This window comes from Triticum aestivum, chromosome 5A (genome assembly GCF_018294505.1).
Source record: "Triticum aestivum cultivar Chinese Spring chromosome 5A, IWGSC CS RefSeq v2.1, whole genome shotgun sequence".
NCBI lineage: Eukaryota > Viridiplantae > Streptophyta > Magnoliopsida > Poales > Poaceae > Triticum > Triticum aestivum.
This window is the reverse complement of record NC_057806.1, coordinates 503,729,663-503,743,931: the sequence shown is the minus strand read 5'-3', so window position 1 is coordinate 503,743,931 and position 14,269 is coordinate 503,729,663. Positions and strand designations below refer to the sequence as shown.

General features: G+C 41.2%; 1 protein-coding gene across 2 annotated transcripts; it reads left to right on the top strand.

Moving 5' to 3' along the window:
* Positions 1-580: 580 nt before the first annotated feature.
* LOC123104354 (flowering time control protein FY) lies at positions 581-9,548 on the top strand. 2 transcript variants are annotated; one of them, XM_044526182.1, is made up of 18 exons: positions 581-942; positions 1,159-1,250; positions 1,378-1,446; positions 2,914-3,018; positions 4,696-4,791; positions 4,872-4,954; positions 5,060-5,131; positions 5,211-5,308; positions 5,430-5,489; positions 5,562-5,622; positions 5,704-5,791; positions 6,251-6,314; positions 6,503-6,581; positions 6,872-6,961; positions 7,613-7,701; positions 7,915-8,324; positions 8,714-8,974; positions 9,116-9,548. In XM_044526182.1, exons 1-18 carry the CDS (start codon positions 705-707, stop codon positions 9,194-9,196), a joined length of 2,136 nt encoding a protein of 711 aa, XP_044382117.1. In that variant the 5' UTR covers positions 581-704; the 3' UTR covers positions 9,197-9,548. The 2 variants fall into 2 exon arrangements, with proteins under 2 accessions (XP_044382117.1, XP_044382118.1); XM_044526183.1 differs by having other exon boundaries at positions 583-942; positions 9,112-9,548.
* The last annotated feature ends 4,721 nt before the right edge of the window (positions 9,549-14,269 follow it).

Sequence of the window (14,269 nt, the reverse complement as noted above, 5' to 3'; positions counted from 1 at the left end):
CAAGAGAGCTCATATATGATGTTATATACTTCAAATTGTCGCCCAAGCACACATGGTATAGTGGGCTGGTCCAGTTCGAGCGTCTGACGTTGTTGGTTGGGGTCACCGGGTGCTCCTCCTTTTGTTATCTATGTAGGTTTTATTGGTTTCCTCTGGTTTTCAGTTTTTTGTTATTCCATAAAACCGCAAACATTTTAAACATAAAGACACTTTTAAATTCAAGGAACATTTTTAAATGTGACGTATGTTTAAAAATGTGTCAACACTTTTAAAAATGCATGAATCTTGTTTTAAATGCATGCACAATTATTATTTTTTTAAATTTTAAAATATTATTCATCATGCATTGAAAATATGTTCATAGTGTATTAATTTTTTCATATATTATTTTAAAAATATTCATAATTATTTTATAATATCTATGTATAAAAGAAAAAAAGATATAAAGAAAAAAATATATAAAAAGGCCTCCAGCCAGCTTCACCAGCGGGTGGCTTCTACTCGACAGCCCAAGAAAACCCGGTTGGGCTTCTACCGGAGAGGAGAAAGCCCATCAGTTCCCCATCCATCGTCTCGTTCCAACCAAACCCTCTTGGCTTACTGTGCTCACGCTCCCGGCGGCCTCGACGAGCCACCCAAAATCCGCCCCTTTTCCCGCCGCACGGGCCCTAAACCCTAACCCAGTCGCCGGCGCGGCGCCGGAGATGATGCAGCAACAGCAGCAGCAGCAGCCTCTGCCGCCCCCTCCGCCGCAGCACCCGCCGCCGCAGCCCGGCGGCGGCGGCGGGGACTTCTACCGCGGCCCGCTGCAGCCGCCGATGCGGCAGCTCTCTGCGGCGTCATCCACCAACCTCGCGCCCGACTACGCCGGCCACCCGGGACCCCAGCAGCACCATCAGCAGCAGCAACATCAACAGCAACAGCAGCAGCAGCCGTTCGACGGTAATTACGCCTTATCTGGTTAGGGTTAGGTCCGTAGGGGTAGACTAGATTTGTTCGAGTAATTGTCGTATCGCTCGCCTTTTTTCCCCGAAACTGCGAGATGGAGATTCTTCTTAGAAACACCCGTAAAATCTGTCACATGCTCATGGTTTCGTGCAACTTTTTAAGATATAAATATTCATATTGCAACTAGATATTAATTTTGATTCAATTCAGCCTATGGGGACAATTTTGGCGCTAAGAGGATGCGGAAGCCTGTCCAGCGACGAACAGTGGACTACACGAGCTCTCTCGTCCGTTATGCTCAGGTAATATTTAGTTTTGTGTTTATCTTTTGAGAAGTTATTATTTTTTATATAATGTCTTCAACCATGTCCAAGGGAGACACAAAACGATACAAATGTATTGTGCAGCTCATCAGTTTGTATTGTGCAGGCTCGCATGTGGCAGCGGGATGCAAGGGATAGATTCACGTTGCAGCCAACCGCAGCTGCTGTCCTGGATGTATGTTGCCTGCTACCCTGCATGTAATATGTTATAAGATATTAGTTGTGCTATACTGAAGATACTGTTTAGTCAGAAATGCTGAAGATATTGGTTTCTCAAAAACTGAAGATACTACTCGCAATTTGTATGCATTTTGTACTTAGAAAACCTCCTTTTGCTTCCAAATATGCTCATTTTGGATCATCTACCTTTCATTTCAAAGCACCAATATCTGTGATATATTATCCTTTATTATCTCATTGTTGGAAATATACTGAACAGTGTTCATAGTTAAGATTCTTTTTTTGCGACATCGTAGCTAATATTCTGGTATAAATAACAATGCTAACTAGTGGATGCATGCACAAGCATCAGTTGATTTTGAAGTGCCATTTTAGATTTAGAGAAAGAACTGTAGTGTTGCCTTACAAATGTATAATAAACATGATAGAAAATTGATGTTCTATGTAGGATGCCTATCAAATCTTGTTTCTGATAGTTTAGTTTTAGAGAAAGAACGTGTTGCCTTGCAAATGTATAAACATGATAGAAAATTGATGTTGCTGTGTAGGATGCCTAACAAATATTATTTCAGATATTTGTGTTCTTGTTATTTAGATTCATAAATAATTGTAAAAAAACTTGCATAATAACTCTTCGTTTTGTATTATCATTTTCATGTTTTCCTTATCTGGCTGATTGGATGTTTTTGCCTAAATAACTAATGCCAATGTGTACATGGTATATTTGTGAAGCAAATCTTCATAAGGTGCAAGTGCAGCTATATTTTAATGCAATTTGTTTGAAACAAACCTCTTAATTTAGAAAAAACCTTCTCTTTCATCTCATAGTTATCTAAGATAATCTATGGTTTTTCCAATCGATGCCAGGCCACTACTACTGTTGAGTGGCTTGTGTTATTTCATCAATCAACACACTAGTTTACTGGATGAAATCCAGGCAGACCTTATCACCTTAATACTGCCCTGTTTCTGGATATGGTGAATTGTGAATGAGCCGTCATGTATGGGCAGTATGCAGTTTGTCACTAGCAAGGCTTGTTCCATAGTGGTAGGCAAGACAAGTATTGTTTTGGTTAACAAGTAATTCCTGGGGTTTGGGTGAACTGTTGATTCTTCCAGGAAGAAGCAGTTAGATAACTCCCACTTTACAATTGATGAATGCACTCAGTAATGAAAAAGAACACCTGTTTACTTGTGTTTCATTTTGGCTCTTCCTTTTTAGATATGAAAGTGGTGTGATTTTAGTTGTCACTTGGCTAGTTGGTTTTGGATCTGATCTCTCAATTTTAGTGCTGATTTTGTTCCCAATTATATCAGTTACCATCTTCAGTAATAAAATTCTGATGTATGAGTGTTATTAGTGGAAATTTTCGAAGTTATATGTATTTACTACATCATGAATACAAGATTATAACTTCTGCTATTTCTTATCGAGATATACTGATTAACACCGTTATTGCAGATGTTGCCTTCTGTTGCATACCCAGACAACCCCTCTACAAGTTTTGCTGGGAAATTTGTTCATTCATCTATCAATAAGAACCGGTGCTCCATAAACTGTGTCGTGGTGAGTTAAGTGATACCCATCTCTCTATGTTCTTGATGCTCTAGCTGCAGGCACCTACTGTTGCATATCTCAAAAAACCCCAACAGGTCATGGCAGCAGGGTTACGTGAACTGAAGATAGATGTGATTCTACATAATATACTTGTTTACCCTACTTGGCATTTCAGTTTTACTTGATTTTGACTTCCAAGATAGAAGTGGTATCTGTGAGCGTGATGCCTAGTGTGAAAGATACATGTTAATCATATAACAGGAGTCACAATACAAGAAGCTAATTCGACAACTACTTTATAGTGACTTTTTTCCCCTTCTGACATCATGCACTAATGCACTTTCTATACAGTTGAAATATTGAATGGGTGATTGGAGGTATTGTGGTCACCAACATTGGCTTGCTGCATTTTCGAAGCTTCAAACGTACTTGGCTTCTAGTAGTAGTAAGAAAAACTTGAGAACATCAATCCTGGCAGAATGTGTTCGAAATTAAAAGAATAGTTTGAAGTGTTCACAAACACTAGACTGTAGGCCGGGCTGGCAAAATCAGAGGCCCTGTGCTAAACATTAAAATATGCCCTACTACAGTAGAAAAATAGAATGATAATAATGTATAGGTTATACTGTGTCATGTAGCAATGGGGTGGATCGAGAATCTTATCCATTCAACGCTTGGTTGCATAGTTCTTTTTCAGATTGAGTTAGATTTATGGTCTCGGGATGAAAACATGACCTATCTAGATGTTGGAACACTAAACATCTAATATAAAAAAGATGAAAACAATAAAATTAACTACAAGGTATTGGTAAAATCAAAAGCCAAAACCGAGAAGATGAAAATTAAATAAAATTAGTTGAACTCACAGTCAAAGCCGCCAGTCCTTAGCCAATGGAAAAAGGGTTCCATCATTTGCCAAACTCGAACCGCTCACCTGGGCTCAGCTGCTGCCGTCTGGTGCTCAGCTTCTGCTTCGGTGTTGCGGACGAAGAGTCACAAACGCAGAAGAGGTGCAGACGCAGCCTGGATCTGGATGCTTTTTTACGTCTGCTTGAGACGAACGATTGGACAGGGATTAGGCTTCGAGCGATCAAGCAGCTGCTGCTTCCTTGCGTATCGTGAGCGCAGCCCAGAAGCCCACCTCACCGTGGTTGATTGATTGGAACATGCAACTGGGCCAACTGGACTCGAGCTTGCAACTGAGCCTGCTTCTGTAATATTGCTTTGAAAATCAGGGGCCCCTAGGAAGTGGAGGCCCTGTGCGGGCGCACAGGTTGCACTCCCATGCGCCCGGGCCTGACCGTACATAACTGAGCTCCCTTTTCTCTTCAAATCTATTGCCATCTCTATCTCCTTGTTCTAAATGTGCTACTTGGTTTGAAAATATGATGTGCATGAAGTTGCTGTATGGTCCTTAAATGTTTGAATGCCTAACTACCTTCACTACTTGGGTAGTAGACTTATTGAAGGATCAACATCATCACATGCATTAAAATCTGTCACCTAGGTTGATGGAAAATTCCAAATTCCCATGTTTTTACACTAGTTAGTAGATCAGCTTGACAGCTCCATGCCAGTATCTATTTTGTTGTCATCTATGTGAAAACTTTCATGAAGGTTCTATTTTGGTGTTATTTTTTACTTTTTTCTGGTCTGGGTCTAACATAGTGTTATTTCTGGATAAAGTGGACTCCTACGGGACGCCGGCTTATTACTGGATCACAGAGTGGTGAATTCACCCTATGGAATGGACAATCTTTTAATTTTGAAATGATTCTTCAGGTATTTCACATTAGCTACTGGTGCAGTTACTAGTGCCTTAGTTAACTTGACTTATTTGGTGTTATTAATTTGATAAATAGGCTCATGAACAAGCCGTGAGATCAATGATTTGGAGTCACAATGAAAATTGGATGGTTACGGGTGATGATGGTGGTGCAATAAAGTATGCTGGCCCTTTCACCTTGTACCATTGCTAAATACTGGCCCTTAATAATGTTAAATTGTTTGACTTGTTAACTGCATCCTTTGAAATTTGAATCCTTTCCAGGTATTGGCAAAGTAACATGAACAATGTCAAAGTGAATAAAACTGCACACAGAGAATCAGTCCGTGACTTGAGGTGATGGCTGTGCTATGTTCTTTACTTTAGATGTACCAAGTTAATGTTCATTCCCTACTTAAACACATACTTTAAACAGCTTTTGTAGAACAGACCTGAAGTTCTGTTCATGTTCTGATGACACAACCGTGAAGGTTTGGGACTTCGCAAGATGCCAAGAAGAAAGATCCCTAACTGGTAATGTTGCTAAACTTTTCGTTTGTGCATGTGCTACTTGATGCTTGCTTGTCTGAAGTAACATTGTGGTATTAACTTTTTGTGTGTGAATTAACCTGAATTTGCCTTCAAACTCAGCCAGGCCATGGTTGGGATGTTAAAAGTGTCGATTGGCATCCCACAAAATCTTTACTGGCTTCAGGTTAGTCATTATTATTGTTAGTTTAATAATGGGTTTATTTGTCCAGAGCTCATTTGTTTCTGTGCTATCCAGGTGGGAAAGACTATCTTGTAAAACTCTGGGATGCAAAAAGTGGTAGGGAGCTACGTTCATTGTAAGTATTTGTGTCCCTCGTCTTATGTTGCAAACCATGAAGTTCTGTGGTATGGCAGCACCTGATCAGCTATTTCTGCAGCCATGGTCATAAAAATATTGTGCAGTGTGTAAAATGGAATCAGAATGGGAACTGGGTTTTGACTGCGTCTAAGGATCAGATTATCAAGGTCAATAACTTTTACATTTCTACCCTGTTATTATTAACTTCTTACTTTTCCCTCTGAAAGAAGAATACTTAAATATGTTGGTAGCTTATTAGTTCTGCTGATTTTTACACATACTTGTGCTAGTGAGGAAGACAAGTTCATACTAATAGTGCCCAATGTTTGATACCAACTTTTAGAACGCACTTAAGCGGTTAAGCCACGTGATCTGAAAAAACCAAGCTTCCTAAACCTAATTAATAATCAATCATATCCATTAAGTCATGCTTCATAGTTGCAAGTAGGGAACAAACTCTTCCTCTCCTTCTAATGTAGTAGTTTCCGTACTCCATACTCAAATTGCATGTGCCTTCAGGAACTTAGTGTGTCTGCCTTGTTCTATCTGTCTCTTTCTATCCAGTAAATTAATCCATGATATATCGGGCAATTCCTCACTTATTATTGTGAATGTGTTTTGTGCAGTTATATGATATTAGATCCATGAAAGAACTTGAATCCTTCCGTGGGCACAATAAGGATGTAACTGGTTAGATTCCCATCACAGAATTTCAATTCTATGTTTCTTTCCTACAAGATTAGATATATTTTCACTCAAGTTATTCATTTGCTTTACATGATCAGACCAATGACTTAACGTTACAAAGAAAATTATAATGTCCGCTGCCCTTGTTCAGCATGGTTGTGTTATTTGATTTACTCTATTTATTTCTGCAGCTTTGGCATGGCATCCATTCCACGAAGAATACTTTGTTAGTGGGAGCTATGATGGTGGAATCTTTCATTGGTTGGTCGGGTAAGAAACATAAATGGAGCCATTGACATAATAATTCGGACTGGCCTGGCAGTTTGTTATCACAACTTCAATTTGGATCGGAACTCATTTTACTGTGATTTGTTGTGATCTACACCTTTGATAGTCATGAATAATTGAATATATAATTAATTACATATCATTGTTTTTCATATTTTTTTCAAGATAATCTTGAGATGTCCAGTTAACAAAAAGATACTCTAGTTGCTATTTTGTGTTGTTTAGAAATGATATCTCAAACTGATGAGCATATTTTTCATTGTTTTTGGCAGCCATGAAGCCCCACAAATTGAAATAAATAATGCACATGACAATAGTGTGTGGGACCTTGCCTGGCATCCAGTGGGCTATCTACTTTCCAGGTACTTAATTTACAAACTATTACTTTCTGAATTTTAAATCTTAATGTACGTGGCTGATCATGTGCTTGTGGGTTATTATTTTTCTGACGTACTACAATAATTGAAGTTCTGGGTTTGTCCTAAGTCAAACTTGTTTAAGTTTGACCAAATCTATAGAAAAGTATATTAACATCTAATCTCTCCGTTCCTAAATATAACTCTTTTTAGAGATTCTAATATGGACCACATACGGTGGAAAATGAGTGAATCTACACTCGAAAATACGTCTATATTCATCGGTATGTAGTCCATATTCAAATCTCTAAAAAGACTTATATTTAGGAATGGAGGGAGTAGAACACCAAATTAGCCTCATGAGATTCTTTACGAAATATTTTTTGTACTAGGTATATTTGGTGTTGTAGATCTTGCCACTTTTTCTGTAGAGTTGGTCAACTTAAACAAGTTTGACTTAGGGACAAACCTATAACTTCAATTATTTTGGAATGGAGGGAGTACTTATAGTTGTAAATGTGGATATAGAAACATGCTGATTGTAATGTTTGGTTATTTCTTTTAACTGTATCTGTATCTGAAATATTCAAACTTCCATTTCATGCTAGTCCTTGTAATAGCATTTGTTTGGACTGATATCTTGTTATTTTCTCTCAGTGGTGGCAATGATCATGCTACAAGATTCTGGTGTAGAAACAGGCCTGGCGATCTTACCCGTGATAAATTCAACAGCGGACAGATCCAAGGTTGCTTTGATTCATTCTCAGCTTGCTTTGTTTTTGGTTTGAGTTGTGAAAAAAAAGATGGGTAATGAATGCATGCCTTCTGATTGCACGAAATAGTTAGCTAGAGAATTCCATAAACATTACCAGTTCACTTTGTCTGTCTTTGATCCTCCGGGTATTGTTTGGCTTTCTTTTCTTGATCTGGGCAATAATTTGAAGATGTCAATTTATCAGGTTATGGTGACCAACACTCTGCTTTTGCTGGTCGATTCCAGATGCCTGAACAAACACCTGGGCCATTTGCTGGTACAATACCTGGCATTGGTGTTGCAATGCATCTTGTTGGATCTGATCATGGAGAACAGAGGCCATCTATACCTGGTCTTCCACCTGGCCCGCCTCCGTTGCCACCAGGTCCTCATCCATCTCTTCTACCCACTGGGCAGCAGCAACACTATCAACAGATGCCTCAGCAGCAACATTCTCAATTTCGGCCACCGCCTCCAAATATGCCACCGCCAGCACACATTCTTCAACATCAACAAGGACCTCGATCATCACTTCCTCAGCTTCCATCGATGCCAGGTTCCATGCCAGGGCCATCACCAGTGAACCCACCGCTACCACCCATGCCACACCCAATGGTACTATTCACCGATACCTTTTTCTATTATTATTTTCAGAATTTCTGTACCACTTTGTTTCCAGTGAAAAGCAACATTCCTGTACTGTCATACATGGTGGTTACATGGAAAAATTTGCGTACTTTAAAAAAAATAGTTCACTATTAGACCCTTTTAGTCAGGTGTTTGCTTGGCTGTTTTTTCTTCAACATTGAACACTCTTTTCATTGAGGCCAGAGGGGCAGGGTGCCACGCTACTATGATATGCATTATAAACCCAAATACATTTGAAGTTTCTGTTACATCTTTAGAATGTGAATCACATTCTGTACCATTTATACTGGCTCTTCTGCGCTGAATCCTTGGAACTACTGGAATGATGGCTGATATGTTGGTTTTGATATGTACAGGCAATGCAAGGTTCGTCAACCCAGATGATGCCTCAAATGCCACAACACTTGATTGGCCTGAACCAGAATCACCCGGGTTCCATCCCTCCCGGCAATATGCCTCCAATGGGCAGCTTCCCGAACGGAATGGGAAACATTCAAGGTTCCTCAGGTGCTTCTGGCATGCAAAACTTTCCTATGGGCAGTATGTACAACCGGCCTCAGGGCCAGATGGCTCCACAAGGACAGATGTCATCCATTCCTGGTCTAGGTTCTTACCAGGTAAGATTCCCGTCGCATGTTAATGGATTGTTCATATCTAAATTGACTTGCTCAGGCCATGATATGTTGTGTAAATTGTTTATTCGCACTGGTGCTGTGGCTGCCGTATTCACTCAAGTGTGTCTTTGGTCTTGTAGCCAGGGATGGGCAATGTTGGCCTTCCACCACCGCCGCCACAGCATCCTCCGCCTCGCGGTGCAGCACCACAGTGAAATCATGTAACTGTACAATGCTGACAGGGAGAAGTTTTCTGTGCCACATCATTGTAGGACCAGTAATTTTATTCATCGAGCAAGTCACTTGATTTCCGGCAAGCCTCAGTGTAAAACCAGTAATTTTATTTGAGCAAGTCAGTATAGGCTTTACTTTCTGGCAAGGTTAAATATTTATCTTGGTTTTTATCTAGCCAATATTTTGTTCTCCTTAGCCCCATTTTCCGGCTTGGACACTGTTTCTTGCCTGAGGCAAGAGCCATCCTGAATATTATGCATCGGAAATGAATTGATCATGTCTCACAATGTTACTGATGTACTATCTTTTTGTTTTACCGAAGCCTTAAATGTTGAACATAATATGTTTATATATCTTTGAATTGTTTGGTATAAAAGGACAATCTTCATTCCGTAGTGTTTTGGGATGGTGATCCACCTAGTTTCATCTTGCTGCATGTCGTGAACGATATGACTCTTATAATTTTGGTGAAGTGCGCTAGATGGTGTTTCCTTCAAAAAGAAGAAAAACATAATCTGGTGCTTATTGAATGACTATAGAAACCTCACAGCATCGCAGCAAGACCTGTGTTTGCAAGAGTATAGTGGCATCAATGTTGCTAATAAGATTATCTAGAAGAAACAGACTATGTGGCATCAATGTTGCAAATAACATTAAGACTGCATATGTGGCGAACGTTTGATGGGAATGGGTTAGTATTGGCAAATGTTCTAGATGGCAAGTTTAGTTGTATGGTGTTGGCAGTTTGTTAGAAATGCATGGCAATTTCTGGAAAGAACAGAAATTTTGTGACAAAAAAGGTACTCGATATGTAGGCCATGCATTTCTCCCTTAATTAAAGAAGATATCTAAAGGAAAGGGCATGACTAATATGATAAATTTCTTCATTTCTCCCCAATAATGCCCATCCTCTTGTAGACACTCGATATGTAGCCTTGCTTAATGTAATAGCCTTTTCCATGGTTGTTTTGGTTGCTCCATACACATAATTGCTTGCAACTCCCTCCACGTCCTTTTGCTTCCCCTTTTTTGTGGCAAGAGGTGAAAATCAATCGAAGACACCGACCTTTACAAACGGTTTCTCGTGGCGTAAACTCTTCATTTTAATTTTGACTCAATACACAATGGTACTATTTTAGTTAAAACAAAACAACACTAAAATGTCTTGAATTTAGCTGAAGATAAACTCAAAACAAAACAAACATGTGCAGGATAACCTACTTCTTTAAAAATCATTTGAGCGCGACTAAAAGATATCGCACCGGCAATAAAATCATGTAAAACTAGCACCTAACATAGCACCAATCACAAGGCTCCTGTATAGGAAGCTACCCCCTTGATATATGTTTTTATTGCCCTGATAGCTTTACGAGCCTCCATGGGATCAGCGGCGGAGTTTGGGACACATCTTAGGAGGGGCAAATGGGCTTGGGGGCAACCAACATCAGGTTTAGGCTAGATTCCTATGAATCTATGGGCAATTTACTCATGATAATATGAATAAATCTCCTGTGCCGGGGGGGGGGGGGGGGGGGGGGGCGATGGCCTAGCTTGATCTCCACTAAGCTCCGCCACTGCATGGGATTACCACAAGATAGCATCTCAGTGATCCTTTGACATTGCACATGTAATGACCTCTAGTGGTGTCCAATGTGAGGCACTAGAGCGAGATTGCATTCTCGAGAACATGGCACTCTAGCTCAAGCATGCTCTTTGTGGAGCAGAACCTAGTGATGACCACTCTCCAGCATGCATGGCAGCATCGCATTCGCTGAAAAGGCGAGGGGTTTCCGGAACCCATGGCCGAACAATTAACTAGTACATACAGTTGTTTATCCCTTGATTTAACCGATCTACATGTAACCCTAGGTACCCCGGTACCTATATAAGCCGAGGGGTTTAGACTGTAGGGTTAGATTCATTCACATACGATCTCGAGGTAGATCATCCTGTACTTTGTAATCCATCAGAAATCAATACAACAGAAACGGGACGTAGAGTTTTACCTCTTCAAGAGGGCCTGAACCTGGGTAAAACATCATGTCCCTTTTTGTCCTCTTACCCTTAAGCCAAGATCATCATCTCAAGACCCCCTACCCAATATCCGTTGAATTCAACTCCGACACAACATCCCCACAAAAACCCACCCGCTCGGGCGAACCCTAGTAAGTCTCAGTCCGCTCACCCTCTCCGCTCTCCTCCCATCTTTCTCCACTTCTTTCCCAATCTCTTTGCCTCCTCTGCCATGTCCAAGTCCGACCATGCCTTTGGCAATGAGACAGACCCCATGGACTAATTGCATGTCTAATTTCCAAATTTCTTAGTTTTTGTGCTATCTCTATGATCTATGTACTATGCATGAGTTTATATGAAATAGGGTATCCGAATTTGGGGTTCGTGGGTGTGGACAGAGCATATGGACTTCTGTCTGGGCATTGCCAGCGGACACACCTGCGGGCGTATGGGGCACCAAATTAGCTAATCATTGTTGTAGATGCTCTAAGGTTGTGTCGCTCTGACTTTGTCTCAGGGGGAAGACGACAACAAGCCAGCTGCCAAAGAAAAGTTTTGCTTTTAATTGGACCCTAAGGGCATCTCAGCCCCAAACCGGACATCGTATCAGTCCACGGACCGGTGGGGATCAGTCCGCAGACACTGATGTGGGAGTCAACCATCCAAAGCTAGTCGCAAATATTCCATCTCTTTTTTTAAGTCCGCTAGCCGAAAATAATCGCATATCAAATCATAGTTCTAACTTAAATATTACAATCCAACAAAGTTTTCAAATTAACATAGTTCAAACTTGAAATCAACTAGCACATATGTTCTAGTTTCCCCTTTAACAGCCCACATGTGCTCAATCAAATCTTTCTTGAGCTACTCATTAGTTGCTCAATGTCGAATTTGTTGATGCATTTGAATAAACTCATCAAACATGGTCGGATTCTGATCGGGAACTTCGATAGGATGACCTATGTTCTGCAAGGACTGTCTGCATCATAGTCGTTTCATCCGTGTAGTCCTCCTCGTTGAACAACTTAACATAGTGCTTGTATATGTACTTCCTGTCCGAAACCATTGCTCCAAAGAAGGGACAAAAAAAATTAGTACGAGCATTTCACCAAACACTTGTCGGGCGTGGTGACTACCATAGGGGTGGATGGTACCTACGCCATGGAGGACAAATGAGAGGTGTGGAACGGCAGCGGAGGACAAGCGGCGTGGAGGTCTTGTGTAGCGATGGAGGTCGCGTAGGCCGCGGAGTTTCGGCAGGAGCTTGGCTGGCGGTCAGTGTGGTAGAGCGGCGGCGGCGAGAGAGAAAGCGGATGTAGAGAAAAAGAAAGGATGGAGACGCCGGTCCAGGCGGGATTTTGGGTGAGCCGAGGGTGTCGGAGTCCTACATGGCTGGTGTCCGGACTCTCGCAAAGCCCCTTCTAGTTTTCTTCCGGTTTGTAGGAAAATGGACATCTGAACTGGTTCGCGGGCCGATGCAGGACGCGTTGGATGGCAAACTGCGTCCGAACAGCTCGCTCCAGACGCTTGCAAAAGGTTCGAGGGTCCACTTTAGAGATGCCTAAGACTGCAAATGTCCCCGAAGTGAACTGGATGAGTCCCTCCGTTGAGTATATGGGACGATTTTCTTTTAATAATAGAGTGTATGGGACGATTTAGTAGAGATTAGAGAATGGTTCAACGATTCAATAGGCCAAGCTCACCAAAAATTAGGTGCCAGAGAAGGCAGCGAAAAGATCAAAACAGTGATTAGAGCATTTATTTTTTATAGTAAATATGCCCCTGCGATTGCCACGGGGCAAAGATGCTCTAAATATTTCGTGGCAAGCACTAAAGTTCCTCTCCCTTTCTCACCACTCTGTTTTGTTCACCGCCTCTCGGTTTACCAGTATGTTATTCATTGTTCTGCCGGCTCCATCAGATACATGGGCAGGCCGAAGTTTTGAATCTGAAATGGGAAAGATCATGTTTGATATTGAAGATGAAATATGTGATAGAAGTGTCTGGGTCGACCCTAGTGATACTCACCAACGGTGGACCAGGTCGAGATCCTCCTAGAGGCACGAGGACATAAGCGTTCGGATTGGCGCTGGTCGTCCTACATGAAGTTCCGATCATTTGGCAAACGCTAGCACAATGTCTCTCTGCCACACTCTCTCTCTATATTTTCCTCTCACTATAGTGATGCTTCTTCTCTACTTTTTTTCTTTTTGCTACTCCTGTGGTTGCTTCACCTAGCATGATTTCTTCTAGCATTTCAACCTCCTCCCTCTGCTAGTGCTCCCTCTAGAAACACAGGAATCTTGGCGTCAATCCATGTTTAAGAAATTCCATGGTATTGCAAGGTACCAAAGGTATTTATACAATTATACCTGCACCAAATAAATTCTACAAGCACAACTGCAGTTGAGCTCATCATAGTGGATAGCAAAACCAAAAGGAAATTAAGCGAATCATCCCACACGTACGGACCGAGCAACAGTTGAAACCCACCAAATCTGCTTCGTATAGATGGCGTTCATCCCTACTTCTCTGATTTTATTCAGCAACAACTCTATATGAAGTTCTTTTAAAACAGATACAAATAGAATGAACAAATCAAAAGAGTCAACTGAAGTGAGAACAAAAAGGAGAAAACCCAGTGAAGCAAATTCAGTTAGTTATACAACATAAATCAGCCAGTCTCACAGGCTCTCCTCTCAACATCTAGCAGACATCAGTAACATATAGCAGTACTCAACAAGTAGCGGCATCATGCCAAAGCAGCAATATTTCTCTCTGCCCGCCAAGCTTTTCATCGAGTACCTGGCATGCACTGTCGCGTACTCGCGTGCCCTGATCGACTTCTTTTTAAATCAACCCTGGGCCAATTGACCGTGTGGCCTCGCTGGCTGGGCTGATCGTTTTTTGTGCTACATACAAAAAACACGGACACGGCAGGGAAGCGGAACGCAGCGTGGATGCCTTGACGAAGAGCGAGCGGAAACAGGATTGCTAAGCTTTTTTTAGATAGGAGAGAGAAGATTGACGTTCTGTTGTTTATTTTTTCAA

What these genes read in the sequence shown, in the direction of transcription:
- LOC123104354 (XM_044526182.1), top strand. Translation starts at nt 705, where the DNA reads ATGATGCAGCAACAGCAGCAGCAGCAGCCTCTGCCGCCCCCTCCGCCG. An exon ending in GTGGGCTATCTACTTTCCAG is followed by an intron (nt 6,962 to 7,612) that starts GTACTTAATTTA and finishes ATTTTCTCTCAG; the next exon opens with TGGTGGCAATGATCATGCTA. An exon ending in CACCCATGCCACACCCAATG is followed by an intron (nt 8,325 to 8,713) that starts GTACTATTCACC and finishes TGATATGTACAG; the next exon opens with GCAATGCAAGGTTCGTCAAC.